Raw genomic sequence first — 18,457 nt, 5'->3', positions numbered from 1 at the left:
AGAAATGTAAAATTGGCATTTACATGTATTTCATAATCTTGCCCCCAGGATAACTTAAACAGAAACATAAATGTGACAAGAATGATGGCCTGAAGCAATGAGCTCTCTTGATTTTTAAGCCAGGCAACAGGGTTTTATTTTTCTCTAATCTTGAGCAGGAGTAAAGGCTTTTTTCCCAGAATTTTCATGTTAAAAAAATAGAAGATAAGAATTTACAGAAAGATATTAAGTAGGACTGAAGAACTGTAAGTAAATAAGTAATGCTTAGAAAAATATTATACTTGAGCCATTCCCAAAGTCAGTAGATACTGGTACCTATTGGTTAGTCGGTTATCCAAGGTATTGGCCTTATATGTTTTAGTGGCATCATTTCTGTCTGAGATCCTTTATAAAGAAACAAGACAAAAGTCTAAATGAACATTTAGATTATTAAACTCCTTTCAGACCTCTTTCATGCTAGAACAACTTCACAACATAATCTCTCTCTAGTAAAGAGAATTTTTCAGGTGTTACATTTTAGAAAATTTTACAATAGAAAAAACTACTTATGAAAAAATCTATTTATGAGGTTATTTTGATGATTTTCTACTTGCCTTTCTGACTCACTGAGCATTTAATTCATTAACTATTTTATAATCATTATTGTTTAATAATATCTAGTCAATGACAGTACTTCTTATGTCAGTAAAAGGCATCAATGGAAGACTTAAGTATTTCTTTAAATGTTTTGTAGCATAGAAAATGCTATACGTTTGCCAAACTCATTTTATTTTCCTTCTGAGCACACAGGAAGACCACATTTCCCAATCTTCACTGCAATTAAGTTGGGACCATGTGACTGAGTTCTAGATTGAAGAATATAGGCAGAAATATTGTTTGCCACTTCCAGACCCATCATAAGACCTCTTTCGTGATCCTCCATGCTCTTTCTTCCCCTTCTGCTATAGCTTTGCTACTCATGGGTTGAAGATGGAAGCACTCAAACACGGAAAGAACTTAGATCCCTAGTCACTTCATGGAGCACAGATGTCCCCTACTCCTTCAGCCAATCACATTGGACTCAGATGAGAGCAAGCAATAATCTTCTGTTATGCTAAACCACAGAGATTTGGGAACTACAGAGAGAACTTGTTAAAAGAGTTAGTCTACCCTGGCAAATTAGTTTACTTTGACTAACACATTTAGTTAATAGGTCCTACTGGCCATCAGAAGTTTTAATTCCTCTAATCTCAGGTCTCCTCAAGGAGGGTAGGTCTGGAAAATGTGTGTTTGTCTGTCCCTTGGGTCAGGAAAGAAAATTAGGAATCCTGTAGTCTCCACGCCATTAGCAGAATCTCATGGCTACAGCCCCTATTCCTTCCTTTTCCTCCCTACACCATATAGGAAGGTTCTCCTGAGATGTGGGGCTGTCTTCTGGAGCATTCTTCAGGCTTGCACAAAACTAGGATGTAGCAAAGTTAGGTTCAGGAAAACAAAAGGTCAGCAAGACTCTTCTGTTGATCCCCCACTATGGATCTACTATCACTTTCTCTAAACTTTCACTTTAACCATCAACTTTAGTACAGGGCTTTATATAAACCATTTCTGGGAAGATGGACACTAACTCTGCCTCACTCTAAAAAAAATTCATGTGGGAAAAGATATGACTTAATTGTTGTAAGTTTAAAATAATTTCAATTCCTAGATGTTATTTTGACATGTGTAACTAAAATATTGGGTAAATAACTCTAATAAGTTATTTAGATATAATACTCAAAATTCTATGAGTCAACCCCAAACACAGTTTCTGCTTTTGGTACATACTGCCACAAACTGATAACTCTTGAATGTAAAAAGGAAGGAAGGTTGGAATCCTCAGAGCTCCCCATTCTCAACAGACTGTTCATAATACAGGCACTGACTTGCACAGAATCCTCGAATCCATGTACAAAAAATTCCTGTCTAAAGTGATCATCAGGCCAAAGACTGAATATGTCCCCTGCACTGACTGCTACGGAGCCTCTGAAATGTTTGTATTTAAAGGGCTCTGCAGTAAACCAGTGTGGATACCATAAGATATCAGGTAATCCTAAATCTTAAATCTTAAATGTTCCTTGACAACTCTATCCAGATTCTATAGCTGTCTATCAGATCCTCATATAAGATAAACGTAATCTTGGGAAATTGCTACTCTGGTACCCTGAAAACAACAATCTGTCTAAAGCAAGTAGAATCTTAATATCAAACATTCTCAAGGTGTAAATAAAGGCGAGTTCTGATGGTACGATTAAATGCAGTTAATCAAAATTCTACAGTGTAAATCTGTATAGGCAATACTGACTGTAGGTAATAATAAAAATGGCTACCTACTAATCTTTGCCTTTCATTTTATACATTTTCCTCTACTCTTCAGAACACTTCTACAAGGCAGGCATGATTATTTTCATTTTATAGATGAAGAAATGGCATCTCAGAGAAGGTGGATGACTTTCTCTTGGCCACACAACTGGGAAGTAGTCTATTTCCAAAGTCTTTCCAGTAGGCATCAATGTCATACACCTGATTCTGCAATGTGATTGTTCCAACTCTCATATGTTAGGTCAACATGTCTTCCTTCGTTTATTATTCTTCCCCTCCACTTTCTCTTCCCTGCCACTAGGGGTATCAGTCTATGAATAATAACGGAGAAAACTAAACCACCATTCCAATACATATGCCAATTTCTTATTACTTAGTGAGATTAACTTTGAACTTCTCTTGGAAATTAAGTTTTTGCCAACTTGTAATATGAAATAGATTGTTTCAATAGGAGTCAGTCTTGGAGACAGGAAATACCCCAACACTATCATTAGCAATACGATCAAAAGAACCAAAGGAAATGTTGCACTTCCGCCGCAGAACACTAGAGGTCTCCCTAACCTAGATTTTCCACATTGGTCATTAAACCACCCTCAAGATTTGGGCCATATTGCACCGCATGCTGCATACACTACTATTTACCTTATGTCCCTTTAGAACATCTCGTATTTTTACCTACATACGTATATTTTTAAAGTGAACTCTTTAAATGTAAACTCAGTACTTTTCTCATTTAAAATAAATGCATTATTATTGATATGCACCAGATGTACTTGATCATCTTCCTTCTAAAATTATTTCACACCTCTCATTCGGAGTGGCCTGTGTTACAGAAGTCTGACTCCTGCTAACAGGACTTGCCTTTCTTCACTGACCCCAGTGTTCTCTCCCTCACATCTATTTCCACACTTAGAGAGATGTAGCTTACTGTTGGGAGATAGCACTCTCTGGGGAATGAGTTGACCAGGATACTTCTTCCAAACATGCCATAAATCTCCATGGAAATAAAACACGTAATCTCTGATCTCATTTTCTAGTGTATAAAATGAAGAGTTTGGGCTAGATTGGTAGCTCTGAATTTTGGCTTCATCTTAGAATCACTTCCTAAGCTTTAAAAATGCCTGAGCCTCTGGGGCCGGCCCGGTGGCAGAGCGGTTCAAGTTCCGAGTACTACGCTTCAGCCGCTGTTCGGATCCCAGACACAGACCTACTCCAGTCATCAGCCATGCTGAGGAGGCATCCCACACAGAAAATAGAGGAAGACTAGCACAGATGTTAGCTCAGGGCTAATCTTCCTCACCAAAAAAAATATATGTATATATATACCTGAGTCCCACCTCAGACTAATTAAATCAAGATTTGGAGAGGTGAGAAGTGGTGGGATCAAGTTACTAGCAAAGTTTTAAAGTTCACTCTGTGATTCCAATTTGCAGCCAAGGCTGAGAATGACTCAACTAGTTTGTCTGTGAGGTCCAGTCTAGTCCACTGCCAATGTTCCAAGGCTCTTTCTTGACTGACTTGGTAGAAACTTTCAGACACTCAGCCCACAAAAGATTAGGTCTCCCACATTCTTAGAGATAGTGTTTCCGTCTTCAGTTAATGGTGCAATAGGACAGCCTGCGAAGCCAGGGTGAATAAACAGAGGTACTCTGACTCCTCTCTCCACACACTGCCGTGGAGATGAGATCTGGCACGTATAGTTCTACAAACTCATTTTTCTCAAGGCTTTAATTACAAGAGTGAGGCCAGCTCCTTAGGGATGTTGGTGTTGCTTGTCCTTTGTTAGGTAGACTGACTTGAAAACCTATAAAGTGTGCAGAAGGATACACATTTGCTGTATTAATTAACATTGGCACAGTCTGAATACAGAATCTATTAGATTCCATAAGTGTCAGCATAACTGCTTAAAATGCAGCAGGTGGCATGTTTGTCTACACCAGCAGGACATCTTTAGCTACAGGGAATGACCTCAACTATCAATGGCCTCAGGTGTCCATTGTGTCTAGACTCCAATGAAAAATGTTAACTTTGCTCTTTGCTTAAGCTAAGAATCTCTACCAAATATAAAACAAAAATGTGATTTGTGGCATGTACATATCCACCTGAAGAGACATTGTCACTTTTCTCTATAGAGATGAGCCCTTTCCCTCTGAGTAAGAGGGAACTAACAGCAGGCACAACTTAATGGACTCATTCTTTGAGCCATATGGTGATTCCGTTGCTGAAAGAGCAGTTTCACTTTCTAAGGTAAAGAGCTAATGTCTTTATCCTAGAGTAGATCAAAAGTATTGTATTAAAAATTCCCAGTCTCTCCAGAAAGTAGTTGTACAGAAACTGCTGTTTCTCCACCATCAGGGTGGAAGTACCAAAAGTTAAAACAAGGACCGACTACTTACATGCCCCCAAATAAATATATTCTCCATTTCAAATTGAACAGATTCCATGCAGTGCCCACTCTACCTATACTCAAACCAATTTCTTCAGAATTTTTTATATCAATCTACTATTAGCAGGATTTTAGAAAAATAGTATATCTGATCAAGATTTTATGAGTTTTGAAGAAGATAATTCAGTCCTTCTAGCCCTTCTGTCCCTGGGGATAAAATATTAATGGTTCAAAGCTTACTTTGGTAAACATTTAAATACTTCATGCTTTATAAGAAATGGGATTTAACATATGTCATGAATTCCGCTTACACGGTTCAAAAACACCTTACCTGTCCAAAGTGTCATCAGATCTGTACCGACTAATTGTGGCTTTTGGCACATCTCTCTCATTTGCTTTCCTGTAGCAAATAATAATTACAGAAAGATCAAAAAGATTACAAAAAAAATTTTATAATATCTATCATGCATTTGGTAAAACTTTGGCCTATTCAGGTAGGAGATATACATGTTATCAAGAAAAGACAGATTTTAGTACCCAAATATTCCAAAGTTTTGCCTTGGATAGAATAAATTATGGCAAACCCAATTCCCCGTGCTAATAAAGGAATCCTTCTCTAGGTCTAATTATTTCTAACTACAATGCAACATATTCAAATTGGGGATAAGGATATGTAAAACAACGAAACACAACATGTAAAATGGTTAATAACTAATATGTACTCCTGTCAATGTTGTTGACTTTTACATAATAGGAACTCAATCCTTTGTAATCAGCTATGTCTTGTTTGCAGAGTTTCAGCAGCACCATAAGCTAGCATAACAGGCTAAATACAAACTGCTTTACTTAAAGTTCAGCACCGTGGACAGGGTTGAAAGACCAGAACTTGCTGGCAGAAGAGAGGGAGGAAGAGGGAAGAAAGAAAGGAAAAGAGAAACAAGAAAAGTTGGAAACAATTGAAAAGAAGACAGTAGGAGAAGAGAGAAAGGATAGATGTGGGAAGAAAAAGAGAAGAGAGAGGAGATAGGGAGAAGGAGAGAAAGGAGAGACAGAGACAGAGAGAGTAGAGGAAAATAGATATGCAGAAAAAAGAGGAAAGGGAAGAAGACATCGAAATAAGGAAAGAGAGAATAGAAGACAACAGCAGGAATCATGATCATCAAAGCGGCGGAAATATCTTGATCAGACATATATCAGCAAAAACAATCCTGTTTAATGCCTCATATAAGCCCACGATAGAGGGAAAGCAAGCTCTTTGAGGAACTATACCATGATTTACTGTGTTTGCATTTCAAAGCATCATTTGAAGCTGACAGATCAAATGTATTGAATCAGTAAAAGTACTAAAATAGTATATATAAGATTTAATTTTTCACTTGATGTAGTAAATTTTTATTAAGCAAATATTTGGAGGTAAGCAATACATAATGCACTGTGCGATGACTATAAGGAAGTCAAGAATGAAATAACTATGGATTCTACACACACAGAACTAGAGGGACAAGTTAGATACATATACCCAAAGGTAGAAAGCGGCCAGTGTCGTAAAAGAGGTTCAGGTAAAGTGCAAGAAAGTTCTAAGTTGAGAAAGCTTATTTCCAGAGGTAGGAATCAGAGAAGGCTTTATGGATGAAGTGCAGCTTGAGCTGGGCCATGGAGGATAAACAGATGTGAACATTTTCAAACAGAAGTAGAGGGAATAGTGTCAGTGAAGGCAAAAAAGAGAAAAAAAAAAAAAAGTAATGAAAAATGCTTAACGCAATTATCCAAGTTTTTAAGGAAACTTGGAGTGAAATCATGGTATGGTTCACCACCATGTGTAATGGGTGAATGCAAACAGGTGAGGCCATCTGACCCCCTTCCCTAAAACAGCCTCTTCACACGCACCATCACTTTACTTCTCATGAGTTGGCTTATTCTTCCTAGCACTTATGGCAACACGACACATTATATTGTGTTTATTTATTTTCAGTCCCCACCCCACCCCCCACCGCCCCCTTCAACTAGGATGCAAGTTCTATGAAAGCAGGGACTTTGTTTTGTTCCCAGTCCTTAGGCCAGCATCTAGCTCACAGCAGGCATCTCTGCACATGTTTGTGCTATCAGCCTTATTTGACACATTTCAATGATCTGGCAGAGGAAGTACGTAGCAAAATGTCTTAGTTTATGCATAATCTGAAGCTGTCATTTAAGGTGATGAGAATATATTATTTAGCTTTCTTTTCCTTTTTTTTTAGTCTCTGCTTATGCAGAGCTCTTTGCACATATTGTCACTTCTGCAGGAAATGCTTCTTTCCCTGCTCCATGCCCACCAGCCGTGCTTTCTCATTTGAAAACCTTTCTTCTTCATCCTTCAAGCAGTAGCACTAACACCAAAGGCCACTTCCTTGGTGAGGTCTCTGATTTATTCAGGCAGAGTTATTCTCTCTATTTTCAGAGCACTGTCACATACTTCTACAATAGCACTTTCCATGGTAAATGCTAGTGCTTTACTTTATGGACCCATCTCTTTTCATGAATGTGAGAGCTCCTTAAAGTCACGGATTGTGTCTTATGCATCTTTGTATTCCCAGCACCTAGGACAATGTCAGCGCATAGCAGGTGCTCCAAAGTGGTGTTGAGTGAACCTCAAAGTGGATACAGCCTCTGCAAAAGGGAAGAAAAGTGCCAAGTGGGCATCCATTTGAGCAAATGCAAGGAGAAAAATAATCCACACCACCCTTTTGGGAAGATGTAGATTGAGTCACTAGTTACAGGTCGAGGTGAAAATGTCTTGGGCCTATAGATTTTTGTTACTGAAGATAAAAGCTCAGTGTGCTGCTTTAGCTAAAATGCTGTCCACCAACAGGAAGGGTTCAGAAAACCAATATAGCTTAAAATACAAAATAAGCACAGAAGGCATTAAGCTTCTGCTATCCTGAAATATACTAAGAATATAAAGCTTAGTTTTCCCAGTCACAGTTCAAAACAACTATGTTTATTTCGTTAATAGTTCCAGAGAAAGGCAAATAAAATGAAGGAGCAATTTCCACTGGTGGCTGGACTCAAAGATCAGGATCCCTTTGTTGGGTGAGATGAAGGCCAACTGAGAACAAGGCTGTAATCTTCAAAATCTTGAAGACCAAGGAGAGGGCACAGGTGGAGTCGGCCGAATCACAGAACAGTCAATGGGAGGAACTAAGGTTAAGAACCACAAAACCAATTGGATACTTTGGGTAGAGGGCTGTAAGCTCAGGATCCTTAGAACACGTCAAAATTATGAACAGGTTTAAAAGGGTTTCGAGAAATTCACAGATAAAAGTTTCTAAAATAGACATATTCAAGGTGTCTACTTAACTTTTGAAAGTCCACACAAAGAAAGACAACCACACTCCTTTACTAAGTACCTCTTGGTGACACATAGGCTACTAGACCCAATAAAACCTGCATCTGATAAAGAATTAGGTTCTTCTAATGGGTGTGGTTGTTTGTACGTGTGTGGGTGTAAATGTGTTTTAGTAAGAATATTATCTATTTGATCAATCTTAGATTATTTGCATCATTGTGATTACTAGTTTTGTCTGAATTTTCCAACGAAGTTGCATTTGTCAGTCTATTTGCCACTGAGTATCATTTAGTGGTTTTCCACAAGCCCAGGAGTTTCTATAAAGACGTATACTGTCCCATAAAACAAGTGAACTCTGGAGCTGTTATGTCTGTTTTTTAGGGTTCCTTTACCTAAGGTTCAGACATGTTTTATCTGGTCACATTTCTGTGGGAGCCCTTTCCTTTTCCCATCAGGAGGGCCACCTCAGCGGAGCAGGCAGAGGATTGGTTATTCTAACGCCTCCAAGCTGTAGTTCCGGGAGCAGGGAACTGGAGAAGCACAGAGTTTGCCCTGTGGAAACCCCTGATGATATCACAGATTCTCCTTCACGAGCCCAGAAAGTCAGGGAAAGCCTGAGGCTAGCCACAAATATTCAGCCTGTCTTGAACAAGTCTTCTCTCAAAAACTACCTTCTTTGTGTTTCTGCTAATGATGTAACTTGTCTGAAACACCCACCTGTCCAAAGCATCATGGGAGTTATGTCGGGTGAGCACCACCCTACCATAATTTTCATCTCTGCAGAGAAAGAACAAAATTGTCACGTGAAAAGTTACCACAGTATTTAGTAAGTACTGAACAAGGAAGACAGGAAAGAGCTCACAATTCTTGGCAAGGTTAATAATTTTACTTCAGGCATGAAAACACAACTACGTATTTATTTTAACCAGTCACCACTTGAAAGATCGTGGTGAAAAGAAACAAGTTTGTCAGTACAAATGGTCATTATTCTAATTTATCCCATGAGATTTCCATGTGATTCAACAATGGAATGAGTGTTTGTTATTTTGTTTGTTTTTATCAGAATGTGGGAACATGCGGCCATCTACCTTGTATATATTACAAGAGTCCTTTTCTGCAGAAAGGCAAAAGCTTTCTACAAACATGTTTTAAATTTAATTAAGCCTATCATGTCTGGAAATTTTCATTTGATAGACTCAGTTTTCCTTGACAAAAAGTAGAAAAATAAGTACTGATATTTGTGCTTAAGGAGGTTTAACACACACAGGAGATTTAGCCCATTTTTTAACCATGAGAAGACCTAGTTGCTCTGTTTGGTCTTTAAAATAATCCTATAAATTAGGCAGGGAAGACACTGTTATATCCAATTCACAGATAAGGACATTGATCAGGGATTTTGCAGCTTTCCTAAGGCCAAAAGGTTAGCAAGTGGGTCTAGGACTCAGATATTTTTATTTCAAACCTTTGCTTTTCCTGCCAGTCAACCCTGCAACAGACCTTCATACATAAAGGGCCAAAGCTATGTCTTTCTTACTTTGTATAGTGGACCTGAAAGTACAGGCAATTTTAGGAAATGTCAAAGCATGTAGTAGAGCCTTTGGCCTTGAGCCAAGGCAGAGAGTGAGTATCTGAACCTTTTTTCATATCAACCCAACCAAACCTGAAATACCACATTTCTACTGGTTCTGCTCCACTAACATTGCTCAACACTCTGAAACCATTTATAATAAAGCTATAAAAGAACTGTAGTAGACAATAAAACAGAAAGATGAACAGTGAAACTGAAACAATTCTGGCGAATATACACCCTTAAAGATCCCAAGAGAGCTTTTCCATCTCTCTTGTTATCCCTTCCCTAAGCTTGTGAGAGAGTAGCAAACACCAGACACGTTTTTACCTGAAGAAGAAGCATTAACACATAGCCCAGAATTGGGCCAGTGGGAGTGAGAGAAGCATCTGAGCCAATTTCCTCTTCATTCAGCAGCTGCCATGGCATCCAAACTAGCTTCCCTGGGCCTTTTTAAGGAGGCATGCCTGGCATAAAACCATCATTCCTACCAACTGTAATTTGTCTTAGACATCTCTATCTTCACCCATCTGTGCAAATATTTGCAACCCAAAATTTATGATCTACATTTGACATCATTCTACCACTATGGAAGAATAGAAATGCCATATTAGGCTTCAACAGAAGCAGTAAATGTTGCTTCATAGGAGGAAATGATTGTCGTCCAAAAGTATTAACTGCAAAAGTTAGTATGAATCTCCAAAACCCCCTATAGTTCCTTAAAATAATAAGATTTAATAACAGAAATTAATAGACATTTTTATTTAACAGTTACAAGTATGCTCCTCAAATAACCATGAGTAAGTATTCTCATCAGTAAGTATTCAACCATGAGTAAGTTGAGAAGCAAGGCTTCTCAACTTCAGCACTATTGACATTACGGGTTTGATAATTTTTTGTTGTGAGGAGTGTCCTGTGCATTGTAGGATGTTTAGCAGCATCCCTGGCCTCCACCCACTAATGTCAGGAGTAATCCCCAATTTGACAAGTAAAAATGTCTCCTGACCTTGCCAAATGTCCCCTGGGGAAAAAACTGCCCCTCAATGAGAACTACTGGTGTAATGGAAAGACAATGGGTCATGTTAAAATCTCAACTCCACCACGTAATAGCTGTGTGCCATTGGACAAGTTACTTAACTTCTCTGAGCCTCAGATTCCTCTTCTGTAAAATGAGGATATAATACCTACCTTGTGTGATTGTTGTGAGATTTAATAATGCTTTATATGTAAAGTACCTAGTATCAAACCTGACACATAAGAGGAATCAAAAAATGTATGCGTATACGTATATATATATAATTTATAATAAGTACATTTGGGCTGGACAAATGTCTACTGTAAATCTATGTTGGCAATGAGGCAATCTGCCTATGGTCATATTTTTCAGATCTTTAAACATATAGCTAATAGAAGCAATGCTCAAAGCAGACAACCTTCTTGGTGGTAAATATTGTCACCTACAAATTTGCCACTACTTTTCCAATACCTAGAGGTATATGACCCAGTTAGGACTAATATGAGTTGAGAATTTACTGATTTCACTTCAGCATAATGAAATTTTAGATAAATTATTATTAAATTTGTAATCATGCTATTATGTGTTTGTTTCAACTGACATACTCAACATGCACCAGGAATCTCCCTACCATGGATTAAATATTACCTATTTGGAAACTGGAAAGTCATGTTTTCTTTTCAGGTTATCAAGTAGGCACAAATGTCTATTCTAGTTAGACAATGAAACCCTGCTTTCTCTCACTAATGACTCACATTCTATTAGATATATGAATATTAAAAATGGTAGATTTTCTTGAAAATATGATATAACCAATTTCTGTTTACTGAATCTTACCAAAAATTAGGCCATGCAACAAAGTGTTTTAGAAGGAAAGTATTGGCTTTTCAGATGGCCATTAGCTTCCCAAGCAGAGAATGGCTCTCTCTGCTCACCCATCTACCCACTTTCCACACCCTCCTACCTTTCTTCTTCAGGACGTTTCTTTATCCAGCTGTTATCCTGTAAGAAAGTCCTCCTTTTGTTCATCTCAAGAAAACCCTGCTGCCTCAGTGTGCTCCCCTGAGTGGTACTCTTCATATCTATCAACAGAAAAATGAAAACTTAGGAGATGTAATTGCCTGGAGTTGAGTGTGGGTTTGTTAATCTGAGAATCTTGAGAGGCACATCTGATCGGCCAGCATCAATCTTCTAGGCTGGCAAGTCCAGTACTGTTTCAAAGTAGGATGCACTAGCAAGAAAGAACAAATTCCACACCCCATCATCAAAGATAACATATGAAATTGCTCAGGTGCCAACTGAAACCGCCAATGCCGCTCACGAGGCTCCATCTGGCACCTGGAAATGTAGAACCACGGGCCTGGGATAAACCAAGTTGGGGTTTAGTGGGTTGGCCATTTTACTCGAAAAGACATATGCCTTGGAAATACACACAGGACTGCTTTCTAAAGTACCCAGTAAATAACAGTCAATAAGTCCTGGTGCATTAATTATAAATAACTTAATTCTTTGATCTCATGAGAGCCAGCAGCATAGAAAGTCACACATAAAAAAGGGTATTTTTTAAATATTTAAATTGCAATGACATGAGTAAAGCTGTGGCACTTTTACTTTTTTCTTAAGCCTAACTTTAGCAATGCTAATTAAATTAGACTGTTGCTTCTAAGCATTCAATATCTATATAAAAGAAGTAGGACCTGTGAGTTGGTTCTTCTATATTTTTAAGTTTTCTGAGTAAGAGAAACATCATCTACATTACCATTTCCTGTGGGAGGAGTTTTTCTCAAGTTAAAATTGGACATGCTGCCTTCCAGTAAGGATCTAAAAGAAAAATGGGGGTGGGGGAAAACACAACAATGACTCTAAGAATCTACAAATGACTCTTTCATTGCTAACAGACACATTTTTCAATGACATTGACAGTCACATGATCTAGTATAATGAATACATGACACAAAGTGCCGCTAAGAATCTGAGAGTTCTTCTATCTCAACGTATTTATTTTACAGATGAAGAAACACCCAGAGCTTTCAGTGTCCCTGCTGTTATATAACAAGCAATTAGCCAAATCAGGCCATCAATTAATTCACTTATTCAATCAATACATAAGCACTGTCTGGTACTGATCCAGGAGCTGGGGACAAAAAGATGAGTAAGACAAGTGTCTGGTCAGGTGAGTAGGGAGACAGAGACAGGGAACTGATGGCACAGTACGCAGAATGCCCTAGCAAGGCTCTTCAGCCCTTCTCCGGGGGAGCCACAGTGAGCCCAGGAAACTGATGTGTGATGAGAAGGCAAGCAACCAGAGGCTGGAAATCACGGATCTGGGGAAACACGGGTGATTTTAGGCAACCACTGCAGGGGAAAGCCCAAAGTTTCTCAGCTATGACCAACCACTACTATTAGACTGTTAGGGGATTGAGGGGACCCACAGCCCCAGTTTGCCCAGGACTAACTGGGTTTCCAGGGCTGCATTATGACTATGAATCCTAGGGATTTTTGCTTTCATGGGCCTCTTCTTTCACACACACAATTAAAAATTATATTTTATGACTGTGTTAGTATAAAGATGAATAACAATCCAGTCTGGCTTCATTATTACACATTCATTATTATTATAATATTCGTTTTTTCTTCTGCTGTCAAAAGGAATTGAAATGTGGGCCCCTAAAGGTATCGTGGGCCCTAGGCACTGCCTTTTCTGCTTAACGAATAAGTTGGCCCTAGAATGTGAGACTTCCAGTTTTAAAACCAGGAAAGTCCTAGGCAAACAGGGTGGCTGGTCACCCCAGGTGAGGTATCATGTTTTTTGCAGAGCCCATCCAATCACACAGTGTATGGAATGTTGGAGGGAAATTAGATCTCAAGTCAGAAGCAAGTTCTAGGCTCAGATTTATCATATCCACGGTCTATAATTGAACCATTCAATCTCCCTGTAAAAATGGGGGTAATGAAACCTGCCATCTATTTCACAAGGTTGTTGTGATGGTCAAATAAATAATGTATGCAAAAATCACTTTGTTAAACTATTAAAGCTATTTGGATTTACAGCAGTATTATCAGACAGCTGTTTATAGGTATAACTTGGAGGTTCTAAAATCCCCCATCTCCAGCCCTCTGATGCAAAAGTATCTCCTACGATAACTTGCCACACGACTTGAAATGGTAAAGATACATTCCTTTGGCAAGGCATTGTTTTTCCTGGGGTCGTCTTTTTTTTTTAAAGGAAGATTGGCCCTGAGCTAACATCTATTGCCAATCTTCATCTTTTCTTTTTGCTTGAGGAAGATTGTCCCTGAGCTAACATCTGTGCCAGTCTTCCTCTATTTTGTACATGGGATGCCTGCCACAGCATGGCTTGATGGGCGGTGCGTACTCCGTGCCCAGGATCTGAACCCGCAAACCCTGGGCCTCCGAAGCAGAGCGCATGAACTTCCCCACTACGCCACCCTGCCGGCCCTGGGGTCGTCTTTTAGAATGTCAATTCCCCTGGACTCAGTGAGAAGTGGAAGCTATTGGTGCCCAGACTCCTTTACCAGTCTGGTGCTTGGGGGTTATAGGCTCAGGCTGCACCTCCTCTGGGGAACTGCCCTTAGCTGGTAAGGCTGCCTGGTTACACACGCTCCCCACACACTACAACTGTGACTGACCGACCCAGGATAGGAAGACGAGTCTCTCTCCTCAGGGTAGAGCCAACTCTGCAGGTGATCTGTGCTTCAGAGCTCACCATGGGATCAGGCTGAAGCCAAACCAGCAGACAGCACATCCTGCTCAGCTCCTTCCCCTGCCTCCCCTTCCTGTTTGTTCCCTTTCTCCTTCCTCCCGAGAACATTTCCTCAATAAGTCACAGATTCCCAAATTCTTCTCAGACACAGCTTCAAGGGAACCCAAACTAAGACCAACAACCAATGTAGTCAACCACGGCATTACCTTCACAGAGCCCAGCGGCTGTTCACTCCACTAATAGCTGCGAGTCTGAAGGGTTAGTGAAGTCAGAAAGCTCTGCATTTAAGGGATGCTATTTACTGACTGTGTCATCTTGAGTGTTTTGTAGTTCAGCTCCCTCATCTGTAAAATGAGATGAAATATGGTCGTTTGGGGGATCAAATTAGATGACATATGTAAATTGTCTAGTTACTGCCCAACACACAGTAGGTGCTCAACAATTCTTAACTTCATGCCTTGGAAAGCAGAGAGCAAAGACATTGGGGAGGTGTGGTGGGTGTGGGGAGGGGATGGAACAGCCTTGAATTGGGACCACGGGCATGCAGGGAGTGTAGGGCAGCCCTTGGTTGGCTGTGCTGGGAGATTGCTAAAACTTTGTCTGAAAGGGGAGGAAAAGAGGCCTGTGAGGACAAACTTCAATCGCTACTGCTTGTTCATTGCTTCTCAGTCTGGCCCCACTTCTCTGAGTTCTTGGCTAATCTATTTCCTGTTCCTAAATGGGCTCTGAGGAATTCTTTCCCTGAGCTGGTAAAGACCTGGAGAGTTCACAGTTGATTGAATTGGGATTCTGAGGTGATCAAAATGCTGAATGTATATCTGATGATACATTTGCAGAGACTGCAAACTCAGTCATGAGACAGGGGGCAGGGTAAATGGAGAAAAGGCATTTTACAATTATATGCCTATTTGTCTGCCTCTCCCAAAAGGCTGAGAGTGTCCTGTGGGCCAGGCCTGAGTCTTTCCCTTATATATTTTCAGCATCTGGGGCACAGCAGGTGCTCCCAAGTTGCTTGTAATGGGCTGAATTGTGTTCAGCCAAAATTCATATTTTGAAGCCCTAACCCCCAATACCTCAGGGTGTGACTATATTTGCAGACAGGGCCTTTAAAGAGGTCAAGTTAAAATAAGGCTGTTAGGGTGGGCCCTAATGCAACCTGACTAGTGACTTTATAAGAAAAATTTGCCCACACAAAGAGACACCAGGGATGTGTGTGCACAGAGAAAAAGTTATGCGAGGACACAGAGAGAAGGCGGCCATCTGCAAGACAAGGAGAAAGGCCTCAGGAGAAACCAAACCTGATGACACCTTGATCTTGGATTCCTAGCTTCCAGAACTGTGAGACAATAAACTTTTATTGTTCAAGTCAACCAGACTGTGGTATTTTATTATGGCAGCCCTAGCAAACTAACAGAGTACTTATGGAAAAAGTGATTCAAACATTCCTAAAATAACTAAGTCATTCAAAGAGCTTTGAGCCACAACTGTCTCTGACCTCTGCCCTTTATATCTTCAGTTGTCCTACTGCACAGGGCAATTGCCAATAGCATAAACATCTGTTAGTGGTACACCTATTCTGAAGAGGGTACCTCACAAGCACTGTCTCTCATCCTTGAATAAACTCTACATGGTAGCTATTGTTACCTCCATCTCCCAGATAAGACAACTGAAGCTCAGGGAGAGTATGTAACATGCCCAAGGTGGTAAGAGGCAGAATCTGGCTTCTAAACTGAAGCCAACTCCTTCCTTGGCAACCAGCAATAATGCTCATCACGAATCACTGCAAGACTAGACCAGTGCACTGGCATTAGACTGGCGGGGGGTGGGTAGACAGCAGGGGTCACTTGACTCTTGACTTCTCACTCTTGGGAAGTCCCATGAGTTCTGCCCCCAGCGCCTGAGAGCAAGAGAACCAGGGAAGCCTCTCAAGGAATCATCACAGCAGACAAACCCTCCCAGAGCAGACTTCTCTGGGTACTCCTTCTTATTCCCTTGGTTATAAACATATGTCCACACCCAAACTTGTCCGTGAATGGATATAGCAGCATTATTGTTAATAGCCAAAGAGTGGAAACAACTCAAATGTCCATCAACAAATGGATACACAACATGTGGTATATTCATACAGTGGAAAATTATTCAGCAATAAAAAAGGATGAAATACTGATACGTGCTACAACATGGATGAAGCTTGCAACACGCTAAATGAAAACAGCCGGACATAAAAGACGACATATGTATGATTCCATACGGATGTTGTTTTTTAGACTTTTCCTTGGTATCCTACCCATATCCCACTTCAATTCTCCTCCCAAGCCAGGCTTCTGCTGCCCCTTTAGGTTCTGCTAGGTAAGAAGGAGAGTTCACACAATAATAATACTTCAGATGATTTTATACTAATATATAGTTTACCTCATTTGGTTTCCACAACAACATTTTAAGAGTGGTATAACCCCAACTTTGTGGAGAGAGAAGTAGACGCTTGGCTTGAGCAGCTAGTGAGTGGCAAAGCCGGGACTGAGCCCGAGGCTTTCTAGTTCAAGGCTCATCATTTTCTCCTCTATGCCAGGGATTCCCAGATCGTCAGCGCTTCCTGTAGAGAGCTGTATTGAGAAAAAAGCAAGTATCTCCTCTTCACCTTATATTTAGGGCTGGCTCTAATCAGACCAACCTCCTGCTAGAGGCTTTGATATTTTCCTGACTTTGACAGCAAGGCATACTCCAGAAGGTCTAGTTAAATGGAGTCAAATGAGAGAAGACATTCAAACAAGCTCATGGCCCTTAACCTCTTTCTCCCTGCCACTGACTAGCCTCAGGTACTCTATAAACACCTCAATGGCTCCACCCCAGAGTCTCTGGGATACTTTCTAGGAATATCTTCCAACGAACCCACTTGCTTTCTCTGGGACACCCCAGTTTCACCTTGTTGCCTCTTTCATGAAAGTCCCTGGGAAGAACTCAGCCTTCCGCCCTTCACCCTTCCCCTTCTCTGAAACCAGGATGCCATGCAGGAGGTAGGAGCAGCCATCTTGAGACCATGGACGAATCTCAAGGACTAAAGTCACACACTGAGAACGGCAGGGCAGGAAGTCAGAAGGAGCCTGGTTCCCGGACAGTATCATAGAGCTGCCACAATAGTCCTGGATTATCTATCTCTGGATTTCTCCTTGCAAGGGAAAAATAAACCTCCTAGTTGGTTCAATTTACTTTTCTATATTTTTGTTTCCCAAGTTTAATGCTCTTCCCACCTGTTACAAGGCCATCAGAGAGAAAATAGAAGCTCTAAAAGCCCGTGGTGGTCTACAAAATATAAGATATTAGTGTCTCTTCTGTTAATAAAATGTTTCTTATTCCTTGCAATATATCTATGTGTTCAATGTTCCTAGCAAAGAGGGTCAATGTTCCTAGCAAAGTTGAGTCCCTACTATGTGCCATGTGCTTTATGCACATTATCTTAATCCCTCCTGGTGAGTAATATTATCTCTAATTATAGGAACTGAAAACTCAGAGAGGCTGAATAATCTCCCCAAGGTCACACAATGAGGGCAGAACCAGGAACTGTAAACAGGTCTGTATGACTGCAACACCAGGGCTCTCTTCACTACATGACACTATATGTCATGAGATATAGCCATGAGATATAGCCAACACCAGACACTCAGGGAAATGCCCTGCAGTTCCGAAAGACAGAAAATATTGGGAGTGTAGCTGGGAGGAGCAGCGGTAATGAATGACTCCTCCAACATCCCTGGACGGCTCAGCCTCTGGCCTCACCGGGGCTGAGGCTGAAGCCATGAGTGGCCTGGCACCGTACCTGACCAGACTCCTTCCTTGGATCTATCTCCCTACTAGATAGTTTGATAATGTTTTATACTCTTTCCTAGCCCCATGTGGCCCACTGACACAAAGTAAATGAGAAAGGAAAATATAATGTATTCTATTGTCAGGTGATAATTTAGTAAGTACGCAGGAGGTTTTTTTTAATGAAAATGACTAATATTGTGGGAAAATAAATTTTTTGTCATCAAATCTACGTGTTTCTCCTACATTTCTCCTACATCTTTCACACAATCTTACTTTTATATCATTCTTTAAAGGAATTA

The 18,457-nt window shown here is 40.2% G+C and overlaps 1 protein-coding gene across 6 annotated transcripts in view; it reads right to left on the bottom strand.

The window, feature by feature from the left end:
- SCEL (sciellin) overlaps positions 1-18,457 on the bottom strand; it is a 103,649-nt gene that overhangs the window by 76,679 nt on the left and 8,513 nt on the right. For 4 of the 6 annotated variants that reach the window (XM_058548337.1, XM_058548341.1, XM_058548340.1 and 1 more), the window contains exons 2-6: positions 12,390-12,451; positions 11,595-11,712; positions 8,766-8,825; positions 5,055-5,123; positions 316-384 (exon numbers count right to left, since the gene is read on the bottom strand). In XM_058548337.1, coding sequence (XP_058404320.1) covers positions 316-384; positions 5,055-5,123; positions 8,766-8,825; positions 11,595-11,712; positions 12,390-12,432 — 359 coding nt within the window. In that variant the 5' untranslated portion in view covers positions 12,433-12,451. Of the gene's footprint in view, positions 1-315; positions 385-5,054; positions 5,124-8,765; positions 8,826-11,594; positions 11,713-12,389; positions 12,452-14,560; positions 14,687-18,457 lie in introns of those variants that run through there. The other 2 variants (XM_058548338.1, XM_058548339.1) reach the window with 2 other exon arrangements.

This window comes from Diceros bicornis, chromosome 9 (genome assembly GCF_020826845.1).
Source record: "Diceros bicornis minor isolate mBicDic1 chromosome 9, mDicBic1.mat.cur, whole genome shotgun sequence".
Taxonomy (NCBI): Eukaryota; Metazoa; Chordata; class Mammalia; order Perissodactyla; family Rhinocerotidae; genus Diceros; species Diceros bicornis.
The sequence above is the reverse complement of the archived record's forward strand: the minus strand, read 5'-3'. Positions and strand labels throughout refer to the sequence as shown.